The sequence below is a fragment of the Doryrhamphus excisus genome, linkage group LG14, assembly GCF_037039965.1.
Source record: "Doryrhamphus excisus strain RoL-2023G ecotype Guam linkage group LG14, RoL_Dexc_Guam_v1.1, whole genome shotgun sequence".
Classification (NCBI taxonomy): Eukaryota; Metazoa; Chordata; class Actinopteri; order Syngnathiformes; family Syngnathidae; genus Doryrhamphus; species Doryrhamphus excisus.
In genome coordinates, this window is record NC_136370.1 from 9,965,969 (window position 1) to 9,990,524 (window position 24,556).

Here is a 24,556-nt window from a genome sequence, read left to right on the forward strand (position 1 = left end):
TTCAATTTCTAAATAAGTAATCTGTAAATGGAAGAAACTATGATAATAAACGAGGAATTACTGTATATTAAGCTTCTGGTGTCGACCATTCTAATTGGGAAAATTAAATAAGATTAATAATTAAAAAAAAACAATACAATGGAGGCAAACAAGTCACACTGACGAGCCAACATTATTATAGATAATGACTTTCGAAGTAAGCATAGTTTCGCAATGCTGTCCTTATTGTTGTGAACGGTTTAATTGATGTCAGTTTGTTGACTCAGTAACGAGGTGTGCTTCATGGCATAGGTTAGCTAACAACTTAGCTAGGTCATTTTGATATTTCAATTCTGTAAATATTTATTTAAAAAAAAAAAAACGCTATAAACATATGAGTTCCAGTCCTACAACGGCATTAAGGTTTAGTGTAAGTCAGAACTCGCTCACACTGTACACAGAACACAGAAAACTTAAGATATTGTTACATAACAGAGGATCAAGTTGAAATATTTACTAAAGTGGCGACCGTTTATTATTTTGTACAGTATTAGTCATTTATTGGAGTCGTACGAGGACCGTCTGTATATATTTAAAGACAAAACTTTGCATTATTAGTATTGACATTTCCGCGTTTTCTCTTTACTTTCTGACTTTTTGCTGTATTGACTATATATTTACTATATATATGTATTGACTATATATTTACTATATATACGTATGTATTGACTATATATTTACTATATATATGTATTGACTATATATTTTTGCTTTTTTCCCCTCTTAATCAATCAATGGTGTGACTAGAACCTTTTAGTTATTGCTTGAGTATGATATATTCATCATACCAAGACATTTTGTGTGAACTCCGAAAGAGCAACTACACACAATAACCCGCACAGAAAGCTTTCTAGATCTTCCAGATTCTGTCAGGCGTCTCCATGGACTTACTCCACCCTCAGCCCTCCTCTAGGTACGCCCACTCCACTATGATTGGTTGCACTCCAGAGGACTTCCAGATACTAGGCCTGCATTTACTGAGTGCAGGCAATCTGCCCATATAAGGACGTCCGGATCACATTGATGTCAGTAGAACTCGGTGTTAGAAAAAAAACAAAGCCATCCAAAACTTCCTTCAGGTCTCATTGTTTGTCCCAATACTTTCTTCCTTTCTTATGGAACAGTTCCACTTGCATAATCCTATTAAAACCCCACAGCAAACGCCTGCACTGAAGGTCTCTCTGTGGTGACCTTTCACCCACTTCCTCTCCATGTTTAGAGTTTGGTCAGCTTCATTCACGGCTGCTCCCTTCACTGCTTACAGCCTCCAGGGTGTGGATGAGGTTTTGCAGCCCCCACAGGTATCCGTCCTCACGGTTGCCCTCTCGCCACGGAATGTTGTGTTTCAACACATGGCCCTCCGGTAATGCCGTGGTCTTTCCAAAGTCAATAATCCACACCTGAGCGTTGCCTGTGTGGTCGTGGATGAAGAGCAGAGAGCTGCCAATGACCTGGGGGGAGGGGGCAACATGGCACCTCTCTATTTAGTTTGTAGGAATAGAATACCTAATACAGATCTTGTATTGATTCATAGATGGTGGAGGGGTACCCATCATCATCATCATCATCATCATCATCATCATCATCATCATTATCTTTACCTCATGCTGCTTGAAGAACTCCGATGCTGTCAGAGCCTGTTGGATCTCCATCAGCCTTCTCAGGTAGGACTTCTGTGTTTGAACAAGATGAGATGTTAGATTTGCTTTAACTTGGATGTCTGTTGTTACTCTGTTCTTTTAAAAATAATTATGGGATGGACCTCTGAACAGCATGGGGGGGGGTTATCTTTTATTTACTTACTCCCACAGTTTCCTAAATGAATGCCCACTGCAGCCAGATGTTTGCAGATGTGCAACCACACGAATGCACGGGGAGAACATGCAAACTCCACACAGAGATGGCTGAGGGTGGAATTGAACCCTGGTCTCCTAGCTGTGAGGTCTGCGCGCTAACCACTCGAACACCGTGCCGCCTACTTTTTAGATATTATATAATATTTTTATTATTATTTAAAAAAAAATTCTTATTATATTTGTATTGTATGACATAGATATTTCTCTCTCTCAAAATAACTTTTTACCTTCAGGAGCATATTTTGTCAAATAAATAAATATTAAAAACCCACAAACTAAACTTACTCAACAATTTCAGGTAAATCTAGAGAAATCTCCAATGGGATATTTAGCAAAGGAATTTAAGTAATGGTTTTTATTGTCCCCTTCAAAGTTGACATTTTTGTGGAATTAATACAAACTGTTTTGCATATGAACAAAATATTATAATTTAATCAGCCACCCAAATTAATACAAATGAAATTGACATTTAATTTCTGCCTTTTTTTTAAAAGTGTAGAATACTACTACAGTTACATAAATATAAGATGAGCTGTCTGAGTGGTTAGCGCGCAGGCCTCACAGCTAGGAGACCCGAGTTCAATTCCACCTTCTTTGGTTTTCTCCAGGTACTCCGGTTTCCTCACACATTCCAAAAACATGCTAGGTTAATTGGTGACTCCAAATTGTCCATAGGTATGAATGTGAGTGTGAATGGTTGTTTGTCTATATGTGCCCTGTGATTGGCTGGCCACCAGTCCAGGGTGTACCGAAGACAGCTGGGATAGGCTCCAGCACCCCCCGAGACCCTCGTGAGGATAAGCGGTAGAAAACGACTGACTGACTGACTGACTGACTGACTGTCTACACAATGCACTCATAGCTTTTTCTCCGTTCATCATTCACGGCCTGGAGAGATTCAGCCGCTCGACAGCTGGATAACCGAGGAGGTGTCAGGATGCTAATTTTCATATAATATTATTAATATTGATTGTAGAAAGCATTTATGCTTGGCTTTGCTCAAGTTGATTTGGTTCATTTTGGTCCTTGTGTTTATGTTTGGTGAATTGTATATCATTTGGCCGCTATTGGCGGTAATTGGGGAGCATATTTTGAGGTACGTAAGAGACAGGGCATGGTTAGGATGGATGGGAGGTATTATGGTTTATTATTATCATGTTGGATCTCATGTGATAATGAAATATCCAGTGAGTGTGTGTTTGTCCATGCATGACTGACTACACAGTGTCGTGTCATCTATTGTACATTTTATGGCTGCCACATACTATAATGTTGACGTTCCCTCCGACAAAGTCCTTGAACACCACCATGACATCCTGCTCCGATCTGGTTCTCTTGAAGTCGGTCCGACACGTGCCGTCACTTTTCTAGCAACACAAGAAAATGAAAGGATAAGGTCAGGAACGATGCAATTTGACCATTCGCTCAAGGGGGCAAAGTAGCATTTGCGGTTCAATTCAACTTTCATTTATTTGCAAATGTAGTCTTCAGATAGACTTTTTGGTCACAGCATTCGGTAAATATGAGCAAGCTAATGAGGTCAACAGTACAACAACTGTTAAAATGGATTTCAACAACCATTTAAGAATAGAACCTTGGTTAGCGTCATTAATCCATTCCAGAAAGCCAAAAATGTTAACACAAAACATATTTTTATAGTTTAACAATTCTAGTTTTACATGCAGAAAACACTTTGCATATAAATGAATAAACACTGAACGTCACTTTTACCTGAATTGAAGACATAACTGTTGACAAAGACGGCAATGTGGCAACAAGATCCACAGGGGACCAACCACCTTCATGTTTTGCTATGACGTGTCGGCCATGCTAACATTTATCCATTGTGGGTTATTTTGCAGTCGTGATCAAAACAAAATCAGAGGCTGGTGGTGTTAGTTAAAAAATGACTTAGTCACCTGCTGATGACATCATAGATGGTATCTTGCGATTCTTGTTTGCATGTATTAGGAAGATAACAGTCTGCTACCAAGGATGTTTTGTGGTAACAATACCTTAAGAACAGTTGGACTCGGGCAGTGTATGCTAACTGGAAAATGTATACAAACAGAGGACACATTTTGGCAGAACTTTTCAGTGTTAACTGAAAAACATGCTAACTAGGGCGCGCCCTAACCAAGGTTTCAATTTATTATAGCATCTCAAGGAAAAAAACTTTTTTTTGCTAATATGTTTGACCTTGGGCGGCACAGCGGTCGAGTGGCTAGCGCGCAGACCTCACAGCTAGGAGACCAGGGTTCAATTCCACCCTCGGGCATCTCTGTGTAGAGTTTGCATGTTCTCCCCGTGCGTGGGTTTTCTCCGGGTACTCCGGTTTCCTCCCACATTCCAAAAACATGCTAGGTTAATTGGTGACTCCAAATTATCCATAGGTATGAATGTGAGTGTGAATGGTTGTTTGTCTATATGTGCCCTGTGATTGGCTGGCGACCAGTCCAGGGTGTACACCGCCTCTCGCCTAAAGACAGCTGGGATAGGCTCCAGCGACCCTCGTGAGGAAAAAGCGGTAGAAAATGAATGAATGAATGTCTTCTCTTGAAAAGGTAAATCATGATTTTCTAAATGAGGATGATTTTATGGTTCCATTTTTCATATTTTCAATTATGACCAATCAGGGGACCTGAATAGAACTCTTTACCTTGATGCCTTCTATTCTGAAGCCCATGGAGTTGCTGGAGCTCATGCTCTCCCTCCACTGCATGTAGCGAGGCTTGGTGACGCCACGTTGGGAATGTTCCTGGGGAGTGGGCCCTTCGCTGTCCACCTCCACCATCTTGTTGTACAGGTCCTCCCTCGGTTTAGGCCGCTCCCGTGCTCGAACCAGTTCTTCCTCCAAGTAGGTTCTAAAAGCCAGCCGCAGGAGGATGTTTACATGCCGTTGGCATTTCATGGAAAAAAAAGTCAACAGGTGAGACTCATTGTTGACTTTCAGGGTTTGTCTTGTTTTCACACACTTTTGACTTAGTTTGTTTTCAACAGAGGCTTTATTGGTTGGCAAAAAGTGCAGTTTATTCCTACGAGACAGCTCAATACAAAGCAGATGTGGCTTTTCAGTTTCAGTTTTGTCGAGCAGCACTTCCTCTGTTTTGAGGAGAGAAGCTGAGAGGAAACTCCGGCGTGTTGTATTCAACAGTGTGTGTTTGTGCAAGTTTGCGGTTTTTGCAGCTACGTGGTTAACAAACAAAAGGGGGAAGGGGGGTCTCCTGGGACACCCCGACTGTGTGCGAATGTGTAACCTCAGAAATGTGCACACACAATTGTGCATGGGTGGACAGGTGTTTTGGTTTATTTTTTCGAAAAGGGAAGTAAGAGGGGTGAATGTCAATGTGTGTGTGTGTGTATGTAGGGGGGGGTATTGCGTATGCATGTGTGTATTTGTTAGAGTTCATAATGATGTGACAGGAAGTCATGCACAAAGGGTGCGCTTAGAACAGGTGTTCCCTTGTCAAGAAACTCTATTTTACATATTGTTGAAACAAAGTGCTTGCCGCAGTCGATTAATAATAATCACTCTATGGAAACCAACAACTACACCAAAAAAAACCACAGTCGTACACTCACAAACTATCGGAAAGTATAAATTTCAAGCAGAAATGAATGACATTTGACGTATGTAATGACGTAAAAAAATAAATATCCACGTGGGTGGGGGTAATGTCTATTTCGGCCTACAACCAAAGGTAGGTTTTCAGTTATGGCCCCCTGTGCTATTGAGGTTGACACCCCTGATTTAGGCAAAAAAAACATCTAAAAAATGTTTAGTCATGTGGATAGAACCACGAGATACCCCAAACCATAGAAGAAGAAAGAACAGATGCCCACACTGATAATCATGGACTATCGCTCTGGAGTATAAGTCTCAGGACCAGCCAAACCGTGAAAAAATGTGACTTATAGTCTGGAAAATGCGGTATATATGATGATGATGATAACCAATGATGGCCTGCTTCCAAAAAACACCACGCCTACCATTAAAACATTTACAGTAATTTAGATGGAAGGCAATTTAACTTTACCTCACACCCATCTTGCAGTCCATGACATTTGGGAGGTCAAAGGTTGCCAGCAGGTCAGCCATGTGCAGAAAAGACTCTCCATCTTTTTCCACAACGCCGTGGTACACAGGAACAAACGGGAGCAGAGCGTCGTCTCTCAGTCTCTCGAAACACCACATCTCATTTTCAGAGTACTTCTTTAAAATGCTTCCCTCGTCTGCTGCTTTAAAATTACCTGAGGTAAGACATCAACACTTTCATTCAGCTTGGTTTTATGGTTTGGTCAGTAGAAGACAGGGTGAATGGATGGTGAGCGCTACCTTTATGACCGGCAAGCTGTACCCAGTTTAGTTTTCTTCTCTGGGTGGCGCTAAAAGGCCATTGGACGATTGTCTTCAACTTCCACCAGGGCTTGATCTGAAGAACAATTACAAATAAAACAAAGGAAGTCATCCATCCATCCATTTTCTATACCGCTTATTCTCACGAGGGAGCCTATCCTAGCGGTCTTTGGGCGAGAGGCGGGGTACACCCTGGACTGGTGGCCAATCACAGGGCACATATAGACAAACAACCATTCACACTCACATTCATACCTATGGACAATTTGGAGTCGCCAATTAACCTAACATGATTTTGGAATGTGGAGAAACTCACCCATGCAAAGATGCCCAAGGGGGGAATCGAACCCAGATGTGTGGCTTTTGCGCAAACCATAGAAATTATTAATATAAATGATATTGTGTTATTAAGAACAGTGGACAGTGTATTGTGTATTTTCTGATTCTTAATATTATTATCGGGCGGCAAGGCAGTTGAGTGGTTTGCACGCAGACCTCACAGCGAGGAGACCGAAGTTCGATTCCACCCTCAGCCATCTCTGTGTGGCGTTTGCATGTTCTCCCCGTGCATGCGTGGGTTTTCTCCGGGTACTCCGGTTTCCTCCCACATTCCAAAAACATGCTAGGTTAATTGGCGACTCCAAATTGTCCTTAGGTATGAATGTGAGTGTGAATGGTTGTTTGTCTATATGTGCCCTGTGATTGGCTGGCCACCAGTCCAGGGTGTACCCCGCCTCTCGCCCGAAGACAGCTGGGATAGGCTCCAGCACCCCCGCGACCCCCATGAGGAAAAAGCAGTAGAAAATGAATGAATGAATGAATATTATTATCTGATTCTGATATTAAAGCAGTAAAACACAACATGGGGAAAATATGTATACTCATTGAGCACAAGTCGCTCACACACAACAACACAACTACCTCCTCATTCACTCGGATTGTTTACCTTTATCAATTAGAACGGTATCAGTCATTTTCTTGTCATTGTAAGAATCTGTACCATTATACTGGTATATTAAAAACATTCCACAACCCTACTAGTGAAGCGTCCGGGAGTATAAGTATAAAATGGACAACGGGCCATTGTGTATGGCAACCATTCATTTAAGGCTGAAGATTCTTTAGGAACTGTTGGCAGAATTGAGCTCAAAAGAACATGACTGCAGGGTGAATTACTGTCTTTCTTGTCAGAAATGTTTATTTTACATGACTAGTTGGTTGTTTAAGGGCTTCTCACTTATTCGCCGCTGTTTTCTCCTTCTTCTCTTTCTTACAACATACCGATATGCAAACACACACACACACACACATACAAGAAAAACAAAGTGACAGCTTGCATATTTCACAGACACACAGTGGTGCTTCACACTTCACACAAGGAACTGACAGGGTTTTTTTTCCTCCCATAAAAGAGATTAGAGCCCAACTGTATACATTTAAACACTTGTTACATTATCATGCTTCTATAAAACATAACACGCCCTAGCAGATAAAACTGATGCAGTTTTGACACGTTTATGACATTTTTGGTGACTTTGTGTAAGGTTTGAGGAGATAACTAGTGTACATTCAAAACTTGATTTTATTTTATACTAAAATGTATTTTTTGTGAGGGGCGGGGGTGTTTTCACCAACTTGCCTAGTGAAATACTTTGAGAAAAGTAGTCTTCAATGAACCTAATATGCATATTTTTGGAGGGCAGCACGGCGGTCGAATTTGTTAGCGCGCAGACCTCACAGCTAGGAGACCAGGGTTCGATTCCACCTTCGGCCATCTCTGTGTGGAGTTTGCATGTTCTCCCCGTGCATGCGTGGGTTTTCTCCGGGTACTCCGGTTTCCTCCCACATTCCAAAAACATGCTAGGTTAATTGGTGACTCCAAATTGTCCATAGGTATGAATGTGAATGGTTGTTTGTCTATGGGGGTGCTGGAGCCTATCCCAGCTGTCTTCGGGCGAGAGGCGGGGTACACCCTGGACTGGTGGCCAGCCAATCACAGGGCACATATAGACAAACAACCATTCACACTCACATTCATACCTATGGACAATTTGGAGTCACCAATTAACCTAGCATGTTTTTGGAATGTGGGAGGAAACCGGAGTACCCGGAGAAAACCCACGCATGCACGGGGAGAACATGCAAACAGAGATGGCCAAGTGTGGAATTGAACCCTGGTCTCCTAGCTGTGAGGTCTGCGCGCTAACCACTCGACTGCCTTGCCGCCCGATAATAATATTAAGAATCAGAAAATACACAATACACCGTCCACTGTTCCTAATAACACAATATAATTTATATTTCTATGGTTTGCGCAAAAGCCACACAGCTACGAGATCTGGGTTCGATTCCGCCCTTGGTCATCTTTGCATGGGTGGGTTTCTCCACATTCCAAAATCATGTTAGGTTAATTGGCGACTCCAAATTGTCCATACGTATGAATGTGAGTGTGAATGGTTGTTTGTCTATATGTGCCCTGTGATTGGCTGGCCACCAGTCCAGGGTGTACCCCGCCTCTAGCCCAAAGACAGCTGGGATAGGCTCCAGCACCCTCTGCGACCCTCGTGAGGAAAAAGCGGTACAAAATGAATGAATGAACATATTTTTGGAATGTGTGAGGAAACCCATTTAAGCCATTTTAAACACCCAAACTCAAACCCAGAACTTTGCACCGACCCACATTTTTTCACTTCCGATCCAATCTAAACACGATACAATTCTCTGGTCACTTTACTACGCAACCACGCCAAATAATATCAGCAAATATAGCTGGAATAAAATCAGCAAACATGCAGCACCCACTAAGCATTCCACTTGACACATAACAGCTTCATAGAGAGTCGGATTTCCGATACCTGAATTACGCTGGTATCGGAACCCAATACCGATTCGGCCCCACTCCTACCCAGAACCATGTGGCTGTGAGGCAAACGTGCCCTGAAATTCAACGACAAAAGCCAAAAGTGTCGGGTGGACTATATTTTCTCTTGTTTACAAGCAATTGATTGTTCCACGGGGTGTGTTTGCCATGTTTCCTCAGCTCTGCGGGCCTCTTTTTGAGATTCTCTTTGTGTGTGGGACCCCAGGCCTGACAAACCAAGCTGATCCAAGTGGTTGTCAACAGCAACGCTGCAAGCACAGGCTGCAGAATTCCCTTCTAAGCAGAAAAGTGAACATGCACCAGACGCTCTACGACAAATACCTGGCACCTTTCCAGAGGCAGAGCGAACCCGATTATCACCTTGCAATGACGGGGCCTCTTTTGGAACGTTCTTACTTGTGAAATACGACTTAATACTGATGTGTGAATGTTTTGCACTTCCTGTGGTGGCTCCTTGTTAAATGTCAAGCATTATTACACAATGATATGTTAGCCAGTTTTAATGCGAATGTGTGTGTGGGCGGAGGTGTAGGCTGGCATAGAAGCAACAGTTGTATATAAGCTTTGGTGGATGGTGGATGGTAGAAACATGCATGTCGTTAGTGTTCTCTTTGTTTAAGCTAAAGTGACAAGTGCACGCCATTTATGGAGAAAGCAGAGGACTGACTAGTGTGTGCTAACATAAACAAACTTCCACCCTGGGCTACTGTTGAGCTTCAGGCGGCTCCCTCTACACCGGCAGCATGTGTGCTTAAGGAGGGACACTTCAAGGAGGTTATTTAAACATCGGAAAAATGCTCATGGCATCTGATTCATGGTTGTATATAATTTACAATTGGTAAATAATGAAATAAAAAAATCACCATTAGCATCCTATAGATGGGTTTGAGTTAACTGAGGTGCGTCACATTAAATATTCTTCTTATTCATTATTAGCTTATTGTCTCTTGAGCCATATTGTACAGAGCAGCCATGTTAGTGATGTGCTGATGCACTGCTTTCCTATGTTGCAGTAATTCCCATTTAGGTTTGTATTTGTCATCACATTTTCCGGCTTTTGTGATGGTATCACAAAGAAATCCAAAGAAAAAGCCAAAGGTGGAAATACATTAAAAGGTTATGTTTTGCATATTTTACTGACGTCAGTAGAGTTTGTTGGTTTCAGTTCATGCACACTGTCAGGGTACCATAAGGAGAAATAACCAGATTTCAAAGGGCTTAATGACTTTGCCAGACAATTATCCTTTATTATGGGAAACATTATCTCTGCCTTAGTCAAATATGTCTTTATTAGGGCCTCAAATGCCCTAATAAATGTAATTAAGCATGTGCTGCAAATGATGTCTGACATTTGGAAGTGGCTTATTTCCCACATGATGTCACATTTTATAGCACTTGAAAATCAAGTAGGCAAACACACTTTTATCACTGTGTAATTGCACCTCGTTTGTAGTGAAGAGGTCCTCTGGGGGGAGGGGGGGTGTTTGCCTTTCTGCTGTGTGCTTCACTTTATTCTTGTTTTAGCCTCACCAATTAAAGCCTCTGTAGTATGAGCAATCTCTGCAGGTCATGGATTTTATTCATTTCCGTTGCCTTCAAATTCAATTAAATTCAATCCAATTCAATAAATAGGCAAAGGTAATACAGAGGAAGGTAATGTGGACTTACCTCTACAGTGTCCACTAGATGTTCCAAAGTGACGATGCCTTTACTTTTGCTCTCACTGTCGCTGAGCAGATCATCCTCAGACTCCACTGCTGAAGATCCCGTGGAGGACACAGAGGAGGTGGACAGTTTTCTTCGCAAAGCACCGTCCATTGCATTATCACCCCAGTCCTCTTGCTGCATCTCTCGCGCCGACCCGCCTCCCTCCGGAGTGATGGTCACCTGCGGTACCCGGTGAGCTTCCATCATAGCAGTGAACCCACCAGGGGAGCTCATCGCAACTCTGCCATCACCTGTCAAAGTTGGACCCAAGTCTTTCCTACGCTCCTTCGGGGCATTAAACGCGTCGTGACATAGCACGCGATACCGCCGCAGGGTTGTGGAGACTTTTTTTTAAGTGTTCAAACGGTCCAAACAGGACTTCCTCGTTGCCTCTGTGTGCAGTGTGCACTAAGGACTCGATGTGCACATTGCTGCCACTGAGACCTGCGTTGGTGCACTACGAGCCTCGTGCTCCACGCCTGCGCAGTTAGTCCACAACGCTATTTCGTTAGGTGAATGCTGAGTCAGTTTCATTCACTAAGTTCTTTGGTTCAAAATACTGTACTACTACTATTACTACTGCTACTCATAATAATCTTTATTAATGTATTATTACTATTATTATTATATACAGGACAATACTTTACAGTGCATGTAAACTATGTTTACGATTGTGTCTTTATTTATGGTGTACTTGTACGTCGCAATAACTGTTTAAATCTTTGAAGCAGCATATGCTATACCAGTTTCAACCAGTAAGTGGCGATGATGGAGTTACTGCCTTGTTAACGTGACAACATCCACCGTAGAAGAAAAACAACCCAGTCAAATGACTGGAGTGCAGAGTGAAGTGTCAGAGTGAGACCTCTAGTGTTCTCCAAGTTGGACACGGCTCCTCTTGACTTCTTTATTTTTTTATTCATTTATCCTGGTAACAACACCATGTTTGCTATCAGAAGTGCTCTCCGCCTCGGTACCAAGTTGTCCATCCCTGCGTTGGCGAGGCGAGGATGTGCTGGAGCTGCTATCCCGGTGGACGACGTGGTGAACGGACTCACGGACGAACAGATTCAGGTTAGCCACAGCGGGCAGCTAACATGACAACACACTCGAAGTTCGCACCTTCATACGCTGCCAAACTGCTGTAAAGGGGCCACATTCACCTTTCACAACTTAGTCATTGCGTGGTTTTAGTTGTATGGACACGGGGTAGCTTATTCGTGGAAATCTAACCAATTATGTTAGCTAAGACAGAGTAGCACATAAAACATTACTAGTAGTCTAGCTAGCTAAACATCATTACTAGGTTTCCAACTTAATCGAAGAAAGTACTAAATTCCCAGCTGCTGTCACTGCTCATGCATGTTAGTATATATTGCAAGGTGACACGGCGAAGGTATTTTGACGTCAAGTACAATTGGACCGTAGTTGTGAGCAGGGAAGTGGGTGGGCTTCATAACAAACATTTCATTGGCTGACACTCTCCTTGTGCTTGACATTTAAAAAGTGAAAAAATACAACTGAATATCGCTATGATATATCCCATATACGAGATACTGTAGCCGTAATCAGTGTTCATAGTTCTCATGAAATAGTTCAACGTTCAGTTCACACAGTATAAAAAGTTCATCATTTTCATGTTAAACTTGCTCAAAGTTCATTCATTCATTTTCTACCGCTTATCCTCACAAGTGTCGTGGGGGTGCTGGAGCCTATCCCAGCTGTCTTAGGGCGAGAAGCGGGGTACACTCTGGACTGGTCGCCAGCCAATCACAGGGCACATATAGACAAACAACCATTCACACTCACATTCATACCAATGGACAATTCGGAGTCACCAGTTAACCTAGCATGTTTTTGGAATGTGGGAGGAAACCGGAGTACCCAGAGAAAACCCACACATGCACGAGGAGAACATGCAAACTCCACGCAGCGATGGCTGAGGGTGGAATCGAACTTCGGTCTCCTAGCTGTGTGGCCTGCGCGTTAACCACTTTTTTGGTGAAAAGTAAGAATGAAAGACTGACATCTTTTTTTTTTTTTAAAGAAAACTATGACACCCATCACCACCTAAAATGTTCACAGTTTACTATTATGTGTTGTCATAGTGGACATCTAATATAAAGTGGTTTCCTTTTATTTGGGCTTTTTAGCCTATGCATGTTTTTCTCCACACCCTGCAAACAAAAGCCACAACAAATTATAGTGTTGTTTATAAGATATTGTTTTGAAATTATGTTTTGCGGCGACAGTCTATTTTCCTGTAGTGAGCTTGATAATAAAGGTTTTGATAGTAAAGGTTGCAGACACCTGACTTAACCAGTAGCGTCATACCTGTTGGTGGTGGTCTGTACATTATTTGTGGCAATCCGCTACAAATAAATGAATGTATGGGAAACACTGCCCAATGTTTACATGCTTTGACTGATAAAATAACTGCCACACCTATCATACACACCACCTTTTCCTCCTTATGATAAAAATTGCATTGTTAATTTACGCCCCTACCCTAATAAAAGCCGGGCCTCATAATAGACCCCAGAAACTCATTATTATTCATTAAATAAACATCCCAAGCTACTGTATGAAGAAATATGGAAATTTGATAATTTCTTTCAAATGATGCCTTTCTACTGTCTTTTTTTGGTGCAGCTCAGGCAGACTGTTCGTAAATTCTGTGCAGAAAAACTTGCACCCCACGCTGACGAGATAGACAGGAAGAATGACTTTGGAGGAATGCGGGTGAGTGGCTCCACTTTAAATTGCTCTTTAAATGTTTTTTGAATAGCAATGGTGAGAATGTCACAAAATGTTGATACACTGAGATGATGCTCATCATGTTGTATGTGTGACAGGAATTCTGGAAAGATATGGGTGAGATGGGACTGCTCGGCATTACTGCTCCAGGTAAAGATATTCTTTGACATTCATGTTTTCATTTAGCTTGTGAATGTTCCTCTCTGTGTTTCTTATAGTGGAATTCGGAGGCACTGGATTGGGCTACCTGGATCACGTCATCGTTATGGAGGAAATCTCTCGAGTGTCAGCGGGTATCGCTCTCAGTTATGGTGCCCACTCCAACCTCTGCGTCAATCAGATGGTGCGACATGCCAATGAGAAGCAGATGGAGAAGTACATGCCAAAAGTCAGTACATCGTCTTGTATCTTTGAATAATGGCCAAACAGAAGAAACCTGGGTTCTCTTTCAGGATATGTTTTTTTATTTATGTTATTTACAGTTAATCACAGGAGAACATGTGGGCGCTTTGGCCATGAGCGAAAACAACTCTGGCTCTGATGTTGTGTCCATGAAACTCAAAGCAGAGAAGAAAGGTAGACCGTCATCTCACGAATGTCTAATGTCAAGCACTGTCTGTTTGAAACTATTTTCTCTGTAGGAAATAATGGAAGTAGAAATAATCAGTTCAGGGTCAAACTGTTGCCATCATGAAAGCTTTATTCGTTGTGCATGTTTTAAGTAGCATTTTAACACTGTCACACAAGTAGAACAATTAGGCAATCATTTAATTTGATTAAATTTGTGCAGCATCTTAAGTGAGCATATTCTGAATGTGTCTAAAATCCAAAACAGTATGTTGAATCCAAAATAACACCAAGATATTTGAACTCCTTCACAATGTCAACTTTGTGATCTCTTAGCATGTGGTACAGGCTTTAGTTTTCCAGTTTTGGTAAAAATACATTGAAACAATGTTTTGATGTTAGACAGGATGACGTAAGGCAGTCTGCAATATTGTCCATAACTTTAATTAGTTTGTTAGCGACACTAAAGCATCCATGGCATGGACGTAGATGTCAGTGTTGTCCGCATACATTAGTACGTCCACCTCACACCAAAGGGAGATCATTTATGTACAGCCTGAACAATAATGGTCCAATGGTCCAAGCCTGAGTTGTTGACAGCTTGGTATTTTGTGGTACGCTCAACTCTTTTAGTAAAAATGTAATCAATTGTTTGGTACGATTTTGTTATTTGGTTTGCATTTTCAATCCATTATGTCATAAGGAACCCTCTAATGATCAATTTTATTTTTTTACTTATTACTCTTTTATAGCCAGTTCATGTTCAGAATCACCCATCAGGATCGATTCTTTATTACCAAATTTTTAAAGCATTTGTGTGAGATGTTGGAAAGGAAAATATGTTGTTGTTGGCATGTGCATTACAACAACCGCAAAAACCATTCCGAGTGAGAGTAGGCAATAAGTCCAACACATTCTGATGAATCACTAAGATGTTCAATCATTTACACTGGGACTTATCCTTAACATAAATCATTACTCCGCCACCGTGTTATAGAGACGTGTTATATTCCTATCACGTCTGAAGACATTGTAGCCAGGTACATGGAAAATAGTCTGAGGAGTGATTTACTGCCTGAAACAGCTCAAATGTGCATTGTTTTAAAGCCACTTGGTCATTGTACAAGCCTGATCATTTCCTTGTGTGTGTTCCAAAGATGACTACTATATTCTCAATGGCAACAAGTTCTGGATTACAAACGGACCGGATGCTGATGTCCTCATTGTGTATGCCAAGACTAACCCAGGGGCCTATCAGAGAGGCATTTCAGCTTTCATTGTTGAGAAGGTGAGATAAGAGCGGCTCAAAAGAGGCTTTGGTTTGGATGTTTCTATTGTCGTTGCGATCATGTGGACTGTCTGCACTACACACTTTCTTGTGGGTTTGTTCCGTAGGGGATGCCGGGTTTCTCCACAGCACAAAAGCTGGACAAACTGGGCATGAGGGGTTCGAACACTTGTGAGCTGATTTTTGAAGACTGCAAAATACCTGGTGTGTCCTAAACGCAGACTGAAAAAGAATGAACAAAGCATCTTTTTGTAGTTTTCTGATTCCATGTTTCTGCCTTGTTTTAGAGGAGAACATCCTGGGTTCACTGAACAAGGGCGTTTATGTGATGATGAGTGGTCTGGATCTGGAGAGGCTGGTACTCGCCGCTGGACCTGTCGGGTGAGGAAATACTGTGATAGCTCTTTCTTATATTTTTACATCACATGTAGAAATAGATATGCAGACTTTAACATAATTACTATGATTCAGCATCATGCAGGCAGTTTTGGACCACGCTGTCCCCTATCTGCACGTCAGAGAAGCTTTTGGGCAGAAGATTGGACACTTCCAGGTTTGCTCTTTTTGTTCTTTTTTAGGGCTGTCACCCACCGGACGCGTGCTCAGAGTCAGAAGTGGTAGCAGAGGACACGCACATAGCATGTCATTTGTAGCCCAACACAGCCACGCATACAACAAAAGTTCCTCCTGCACTAAAAGTGCTACAAAGAGTCTACATGCTCCCAAATCCGTACTGAGGCGGTACTCGTTCCCAAATTTTGGCCAAAGTTGCAAGTACAGTGGGTTGCGACCGGGGCTTTAGCCACTGCCCGACGTATGATCACATCGCCAGCCTTGAAAACTCACCTCACCCTGCCAAGTGCTCGACCCCCAAAGGCAGTGTACAAAAACTGCACTGTATCACTCTCACAAAGACAGGAAATCCCAGACATGCTTAATCAGGATGATCCAGTGGGGGCGCAGCAGATCGGTGCTATAAAGCAAGTATCGGCCGATATTGATACCATGCTTTTTCCACTGATATCGGCTAATCACAAACACGTCTCAGGTCAGGTCTTCCTGGTAACGACACTTCCTCATTGTCACCAGATGACAGGAAGGTGCATTCACTGACACTCCAACAATAACAACATCTTTCCGATACATGTACAGGTATGTGTGGTCTAAATAAACAAAAAGACAAAGAAAAACAGTAAGTAGATATTCTTATATCTCACTAACGTAACTTATTACTGCATTTAATGGAAATCCAGAAAATACATCGACACTCAACTGAAGTTGAATTCAATGTGGTGTCTTTGAATGCAACCCTTCATGGCTCATAACACGGTTAATCTGATTCAAAGGTTATGCAAATACATTTGTGGATTTAATCCATTGTTAATAGATAAGATATATACGTAATCCTGTCCTGTCATTTATCTTTTTGGGCATATTTCACCCAGTGGTAAATAGGGATTAATCATGATTAATGAATTTGAAAACTGATTAATTTGATTACAATTTTAAATCTTTTGACAGCCCTATTTCACAAAAAACGCTTAAAAAATGAACCTAAATGCTTCATGTCTTTGTTTCTCACAGCTGATGCAAGGCAAGATGGCTGACATGTACACCAGGATGAGCTCCTGTAGGCAATATTTGTACAATGTGGCCCGGGCCTGCGACAGAGGACACTTCAACGCCATGGTAAGCCTCTCATCTACTTGATATGTTTCTGAAATATTAACGCAATATTATGAGTTTCTGCACCACTACATGCTTCAATCACAATACTAAACTGTTGAATTATTGTCTTTTACTTCCTCCAAATTGGGAATTATCTTATCAAAGGTCTGTGGATATTGAGTTGTATTGTCGGGAGATTGATTGCATTTTATTGTAATTAGTTACGTAAACTCCTAATAGATTTGTATTTTATAATTTAAAAAAAATCAAAATTTAAACTCTTGAAATTAGTGCTATGCATATAGTAAATAAAATCTATGTAGTTGTTTGAACTAGTTCTGCAAGTCGGAATTGGTCTTGCGACTAATAACGTCACAATCTGACAACACCACCGGATGCTTAATCTCACATCAGCCCATAATAATTGTTGCTTTGTGGTATCACTGCAGGACTGTGCTGGAGTGATCCTGTACTGTGCTGAGAACGCCACCCAGGTGGCGCTGGATGGCATTCAGTGTTTGGGTGAGTCAAAAGACCTCTGCTGCTGTATCATTAACAATCACCGAATCAGTAGAAGAACATTTGTACACAAGTACATTCCCAGTCCACAATGCGATTCTTTGTAGTCATACATTTTGAGACTTTACGCACATGCCAAAGCAACAGGTGGCGCCATAACTCCTAAGACTAAGTTAGTCCTGAAAAACTTCCTATTGATCCAAATGGATGCTCATGGCAAGAGTTCCGCTTTTGCTACCTGAGTTTTTAACTATTTTGCCGTCTTCCTGACGTCTGACAACCCTGATTTAAACATGACCAGCAAGAGGTACTGATTCATTGAAATAAACAAATTAAAAGTGCAGACAACCGTTGGCAAGTTAAGATGATCAGCGAACTGCTGAAGCTCAAGGGAGTTGCTTAGTAACAATGCCGTGCAAAAAGCTATATGATTCACTCACGGAAGCTTCAGGTCGAGATGAAACTTCGGACAGGGAACCATACAAATTGCTGGACGACTGGAAGCCACCGGATGGCAGGGAAGTAAAGGAAGCCAGTCCATTTAAGCCACTGGAACTTATTTAATATCTTAAACGAAGCAATGCAAATGAAAGGGCGACAGAAGTGAATACAGTGAGATTTGAATGCACACATTGACAACCTCGAGGGGAGCTTCTCTGAGCAACAGGAGATACAGCGAGACCCAAGACTGTGGAACGGACTCCCTGATCATCTGAGGGCACTACAGACATTAGACTGTTTCAAAACAGGATTAAAAACATATCTTTTTAGAAAAGCTTTTACATAGCTTTCCTCTTTTAATGCATATTTAATGTCTTTGGTTCAGCTTGGCTTTGGTAATTTCCACCTCCACTGCTCTACTTATTTTGGATGCTCTTATTGTGTTATTGCGACACTTGCTGTTAACTTTTATTCTTTTATCGTAACTGTTAAGTGCGTTATAAATTAAATTACCTAAGAGCACAGATTCACAGACTCAAGATGAGCTTATCTGAAATCCATGATCAGGTCAAAAACCTCTTGGTACAAAATAGACCACTGCAGAATGAAATCAAGGTACTACACGCTAATATAATGGTGCCTTGTGCGCCACTCTTAAATAAGATAAAGAAGCAAAGGAAAAAAAATAACCGAACAAATGAAGAGCACAATTGACAAGGTGGATGAGAACGCAAGAATGAACCATGTGATCTTGACAGGGCTCCGAATTAAACCCAGGTCATATCCCAGGGACGTTGAGAACAGAGGAGAACCAGATGAAATGGCTGTTGCGTGAAAGAGCAACTAATCAAAGGAGGTGGATGTAGATATCGACACCATTGATACATGCGCTCTACAGTATGGCAGAAACAACTCCACTCCCCAACAGGAAATACAAGATTGTACTGCTGAAACCGGGAAAGAAGCTAAAAAGTACAAATGTCTAAATAAAAGCGCATCTGACACTGACCTCCCTAAGAAAGTATGCCACTTGAGGAAGCAGGGAAAGAGTCAAGGTACTTGGAGCGCCAACTACAAAGTCTACATCAATATAAGCCGTGAACCAGAAGAGGGCAGAGTGCTTGTTGTCTAAGACATCAAGGACTTTGGATAAATACTAAAGATCACATCACCATGACAACAAGGAAAATGGAGAACACAACTCACAGGAAGTAGTTGGCAGGATTACATTTATTAACATTGATAACTGGCATGTTCCAAGGGACTGCTTGACAAGAAGGACTGGAATTAGGAACTCATTTATCTATATCAAATGTGTCAAATAGTACAAAATGTTGTACTTTTGTACTAGTCACATAGTACTAATACGAGGCTCGACATTTTAGACTCACTTTAAGTGCTCTCAGCAACTTTGCCATTAAGTAAACAGTTTTGCAATGTTCTCAGTTCAAGTTCTGCTGGTTATTGAAAAAAGTTAAATAAATTAATTCATTCATTCATTTTTTGCCGCTTATCTTCACGAGGGTCGCTGGAGCCTATCCCAGCTGTCTTCGGGCAAGAGGCGGGGTACACCCTGGACTGGTCGCCAGCCAATCACAGGGCACATATAAACAAACAACCATTCACACTCACATTCATACCTATGGACAATTTGGAGTCGCTAATTAACCTAGCAAGTTTTTGGAATGTGGGAGGAAACCGGAGTACCCGGAGAAAACCCACGCATGCACGGGGAGAACATGCAAACTCCACACAGAGATGGCCGAGGGTGGGATTGAACTCCGGTCTCCTAGCTGTGAGGTCTGCGCGCTAACCACTTGACCACCGTGCAGCCCTAAATAAGTCATAAAAAATTACATTTTTCATTCCAAAAAAAAAATACAGACGCAGCAGCAGTCGGCCATCCTATGCCAGCTCACCATCACATGTTAAAAAAATGAATCAATCACTCACTGTGCTAGTTAATATATTCACTTCACTATATTTACATGATTTTGACAACAACACAACTAGTGGTCTGCTAATTTATGACACCAGCGACCATCTTCCAGTGTTTAAAAATTACAATGAAGACAAAAATACATTTCTAAGATTATGCACAGAGAAAAGCATTAAACGCTTAAGAAAGAAGAACAAAATTGTACACAGTGAACACGATGTGGGTGAAGCATATGAACACATATTTATATAAAGCTCTACGACAAGCACTGTCCATTAAGATAATTGTCTCATTGACAAAAGAAGAGAAATCAGCCATGAATGACAAAGGGATTGTTATCATTTGATAACAGGAAGAATACAGGAAGTGAACAAATACATTAGCAATTGATATGAAACGAAGAGGGTTAAATATGCTTTTCTTCTTACTATTCCTGGACATGGGGAATTGTGAATTATATGTAATGTATTCTAATCCAACCCGTATGCATTTTGAAAATAAAACCAACTCAATACCAGTCCAATGATTATCACCCTCGAATATAGCCACCCATGTTCTACACCGCTTGTTCTCATTAGTGTCATTGTTAGCTGGTCCGTCATAGACCAGACCTGAATACAATGTAAACAAAATACAATTGTCATCCATAAGGACAAAAAACTACAATGGTAACCATATCAGGCTGTCTGCAATATTCCCAAGAGTCTGTTATGGGGACTAAAGATACAGTTGAACATTTTTTCCAAGCTTGTTGTGGCTTCTTCCTGATTGTCCTCATACATCTTTGAAACGACAGTCATTACGGAGAGACCTGAGTACGCACTTAAGGTGGGAGGTGTGGTTTTAAGCAAGTAATAAATGAGTGCGGAAAAAAAGAAGAATGAATGTGACATTTCACTGCTGACATTTGGACACGTCTTAAAGGAGAAGCTGAGCTTTCACAGGAACTTAAACGATAGCGTTTCAGTTTAATTCATGCATTCTGATTAAAGGGTGACATTTAGCCAGCATGCGCTCGTCATACCACGTGTGTTCTCGACTAGAACTGTGTGAAAGTAAGAGATCATTTTGACAAATTGTGTAAATCATGCCAAATTTGATTCATTTATTGTTCATGCAGCGTTTCTCTCTATCTGTGGTGTTGGGTTGCACAGGCGTGTTAGATGACGTAATTGTTTAATTTCCGTGATTGACAGTGACGCAAAACTCTGGCCAGAGTGGAGATTTTCGAAAACGGTTATTCAGTGTTTGTGTGTGTGTAGGGGTAAAAAAAAAAAGTTTTTCTATTAGTTTCGCTACAAATGTGTGTAATGTGTATAACAACAGAACATTGTGATTGGCTGATGATCAGTCCAAGGTGTACCCCGCCTCTTGCCCAAAGTCAGCTGGGATAAGCCCTAGCATACACCTGTGGCCCTGAGGACAAGTGGCATAGAAAATGGATGATTGATCTGTTCTCTCAAACCGCTAATAGTAATATGTGCTAGCCAATGGCAGGGTTCCGTTATTGCGTGTTTATGAATGAGGGGGAACAGGTACGTATATTTGTGGCTGGCCGCATTGGTTTGATTTGTGTATAGCATACACGTAACTGCTTCAGTGTATGATTAATTCAGCCGTAACTAATCGAAACATTAGAGCATTAGAGATATATAACATTAGAGATGTTGTGGGGTTTTTTTTAATCTAAAAACAGGAATATGAATGTCACTTCTGAAGAGGCATGGTTGTTTTGGTTTTGCAGGGCTCTAATAATGTAAAAAAATATATACAGGCTTTCTATGCTCTAACTCTAAAATATTCCATTTTCATATTGATTCCTTGGTGGAAATTCATGTTTAGCAGTCTGGAACCAATTAATCGCAATAACTTGGGAGGACTAATTTCTCCATAGTTATATATCCATTTTGCTGAAGTGGTTATCATTTGTTGGCAAACCTATGCTAGACAAAACCATTCCCATGTGTAAACATTAGGGCTGTCAAACGATTAAAAATGTTAATCTGATTAATCATGATTGATCACCATTAACAACTGTGTCTAAAATATGCCCATTTTACTATAAGTAATGTTTGTTTCGGCTTTTTCCTGATTTCGGATACTTGATCCGTATACTGATTTTGGCTTGAACACTTGAATACCAATGATGCTTCCTAGTGGAGATTCGAACCCAGGGCGTAATGAACGGAAAGATAAATGACAGGACATGTAAATTTGTATGTATTAACGGCTCCAATTGAACTGAACATGTCAATCATCCACATCTAAAATGTATTAGTCCAACACTAGTCTCTTTTAATAATAGCAGAATATTTCAATCACATTTTAAAGCATGTTGTTATGAACAGTGAGGGGTTGCATTCAAAGACATCACGTAATATGAGGTAAATGTACTTGGTTTCAATGTTTTGATATGAAGTGAGTGATAAGAAACATGTTTTTCTTTATCGGCCTGTTTATGGTGGTTAGACGGAGTCACTTGGAACTTCTTAAAGATGCTGAGGGTTGTACAACAAGGTCAGGTCCAGGTTTTGTTGAGCTATGGTCTTGGTCTATGGTCTATGTGCTATGAACCAGCCTATTTCAGTTTATTGGTAACTGATTGAAGTTTTTTGGTCACACTCCCATTTCTTTTCATGCATTCATTCTTATAACTTATAAGTTTCAACAGTACAAAATGCCAATTCTTGTAGTTTTTCAACTGATCTTAAAATTTTAAAAAAATTTTAAAAATCAGGAGCGTGTACTCCAGTATCCACTTTGCTGCAGTACTCATTCTCATTCCGAGCGATGCTTTCACTGCGGCTGGATGTTTGCAGTGTAGCAGCGGATAACCAAACAAACATCAAAAGTTAGCTTCAGGCAACTTGCCATCGACTTTGTCACCTATTCTATCACCAGGCGGTAACGGCTACATCAACGATTACCCCATGGGACGCTTTCTGCGGGACGCCAAGCTGTATGAGATCGGCGCGGGCACGAGCGAAATCCGTCGCCTTATTATCGGACGATCCTTCAACGCCATGTTCAAGTAGGAACACCTCTTTGTATCCTTACGGCCTTAACTTGTTTGACTTATTGCTGACTCATCATGTTGGAGAATCTGTTTATGTACAGCAGATGTAATTATGCAGTGTAAATGTCCATAGTTGGAATAAAAAAATCTTATTCATTTCCATATCAAGCATTTGCTGTTATTACCAAAATACTGTAATATTGAAAGTTGTTAAATTGTCCTGTTGCATTATATTTCTGCAATGAAATGGAATTAACTTTGAACCTTTTCACCCAATTGTATTTTGTTGTTTGTAATACATACATACATTAACTACTACTACTTGCAAAAACCAATAAGGACAAGTTATTCCTGATCCATTGATATGAGACTAAAATAGAGCACAGACTGAGGATGGAGGACATTTTGTGTTTAGTTGCACTGCTGGATTCAAACCCAGAACACCAATATTGACTTTCTCCAGCCTTCCAGACATTTATCGGCACACTTAACCAATCACGATTGTACTTTGTTGACAAGTCCGCCTTCTACCATGCAATGCAAACTCCAATGCAACACTCGTTTGGCTTTTTTTTTTTGTAGGAAACCACTTAAAGAATAGTTAATCTTGAAGAGTCTCACTTTAAACCAATTATGTTGACATCTTTCTTGATGGATTGGAAATATGTAGATGTACAATATGTATGAAAATTGTTTGCAATAAAATCTTTGTGTTATTTACATAGATGCAACTTAAATTAGTTATACAGAACAGTATAATAAATACATTTTCAAACCTAAATATTATTGCCGCATTATTTTAGCCAGCAGTCACATTAGCGAGGGCTCCATTCTATTAAGTGCTGTGGAGGGGGCCATGATGCTAAAGAGGAGCTTGCACCCAAAATGGAATGCATTCATGAATAATGGAACTACACTGTGGCTTTTTCCTGCTTTCAAATGTGCGCACACACGCACTGCACCTATAAAGAGAGGAAAACAGTGACGTGTCACATGACACACTCCCTAATTACTGGGTTTTATTTTAGCCTGATTTGCCATTATTTTGACCATTCTTAATGGTCACACAAGTATAAAAAGAACTTAAACAATATACCGTATTTTCCGGACTATAAGTCACACTTTTTTTCATAGGTTGGCTGTTCCTGCGACTTATAAATGAGAAAACTGTTTGTTACATAAACATGTGTTATGTGTTAGCATATCTTACATCTATTCAGTCTTATTTTATTGTTAGAACTTACCTTCCAAGGGGATGTAATGTCTGTTTTGGTCAAGGAGTTTGGAAGTTTGAGAGTTTGTTTTTTTCTACCGAATTATGCATTTTTGGCCTTGTGTGACTTATACTCCGAGGCGACTTATAGTCCAGAAAATACGGTAACTAAGGAGTTTCGTTTTTTGTGGCAGAATTAAATATAAAGTAAGAAAAAAGCAATTTATCAAAATGTCCATTAAATACATTTTTATTAAAAAGTGCATATAGTGAGTAATTAATTCATGGTCAATTCATAAATTTCATGA

At 40.8% G+C, this 24,556-nt stretch overlaps 2 protein-coding genes across 3 annotated transcripts; one reads left to right on the forward strand and one right to left on the reverse strand.

Moving 5' to 3' along the window:
- Window positions 1-922: 922 nt before the first annotated feature.
- On the reverse strand, window positions 923-11,281 carry itpka (inositol-trisphosphate 3-kinase A). 2 transcript variants are annotated; one of them, XM_078796124.1, is made up of 7 exons: window positions 10,802-11,281; window positions 6,232-6,328; window positions 5,933-6,146; window positions 4,555-4,759; window positions 3,161-3,262; window positions 1,641-1,709; window positions 923-1,490 (listed from the first exon to the last, which is right to left on the reverse strand). In XM_078796124.1, the coding sequence occupies exons 1-7, from the start codon at window positions 11,072-11,074 to the stop codon at window positions 1,272-1,274; spliced, it is 1,179 nt and encodes a 392-aa protein (XP_078652250.1). In that variant the 5' UTR covers window positions 11,075-11,281; the 3' UTR covers window positions 923-1,271. The 2 variants fall into 2 exon arrangements, with proteins under 2 accessions (XP_078652250.1, XP_057946969.2); XM_058090986.2 differs by having other exon boundaries at window positions 1,641-1,712; window positions 10,802-11,279.
- A 373-nt stretch (window positions 11,282-11,654) lies between these two features.
- Window positions 11,655-24,084, forward strand: ivd (isovaleryl-CoA dehydrogenase). The gene is made up of 12 exons (XM_058091227.2): window positions 11,655-11,914; window positions 13,493-13,582; window positions 13,696-13,747; window positions 13,816-13,985; window positions 14,080-14,173; window positions 15,322-15,452; window positions 15,560-15,656; window positions 15,740-15,833; window positions 15,924-16,005; window positions 17,037-17,141; window positions 17,570-17,642; window positions 22,921-24,084. Exons 1-12 carry the CDS (start codon window positions 11,783-11,785, stop codon window positions 23,052-23,054), a joined length of 1,254 nt encoding a protein of 417 aa, XP_057947210.2. The 5' UTR covers window positions 11,655-11,782; the 3' UTR covers window positions 23,055-24,084.
- Window positions 24,085-24,556: the final 472 nt, after the last annotated feature.

What these genes read in the sequence shown, in the direction of transcription:
- itpka (XM_058090986.2), bottom strand. Translation starts at nt 11,074, where the DNA reads ATGAGCTCCCCTGGTGGGTTCACTGCTATGATGGAAGCTCACCGGGTA. An exon ending in GACTGCAAGATGGGTGTGAG is followed by an intron (nt 4,760 to 5,932) that starts GTAAAGTTAAAT and finishes GCTGGCTTTTAG; the next exon opens with AACCTACTTGGAGGAAGAAC. An exon ending in GAGGGAACGTCAACATTATA is followed by an intron (nt 1,713 to 3,160) that starts GTATGTGGCAGC and finishes GTTCAAACACAG; the next exon opens with AAGTCCTACCTGAGAAGGCT.
- ivd (XM_058091227.2), top strand. Translation starts at nt 11,783, where the DNA reads ATGTTTGCTATCAGAAGTGCTCTCCGCCTCGGTACCAAGTTGTCCATC. An exon ending in TGAAGACTGCAAAATACCTG is followed by an intron (nt 15,657 to 15,739) that starts GTGTGTCCTAAA and finishes GCCTTGTTTTAG; the next exon opens with AGGAGAACATCCTGGGTTCA. An exon ending in CTCGCCGCTGGACCTGTCGG is followed by an intron (nt 15,834 to 15,923) that starts GTGAGGAAATAC and finishes ACTATGATTCAG; the next exon opens with CATCATGCAGGCAGTTTTGG.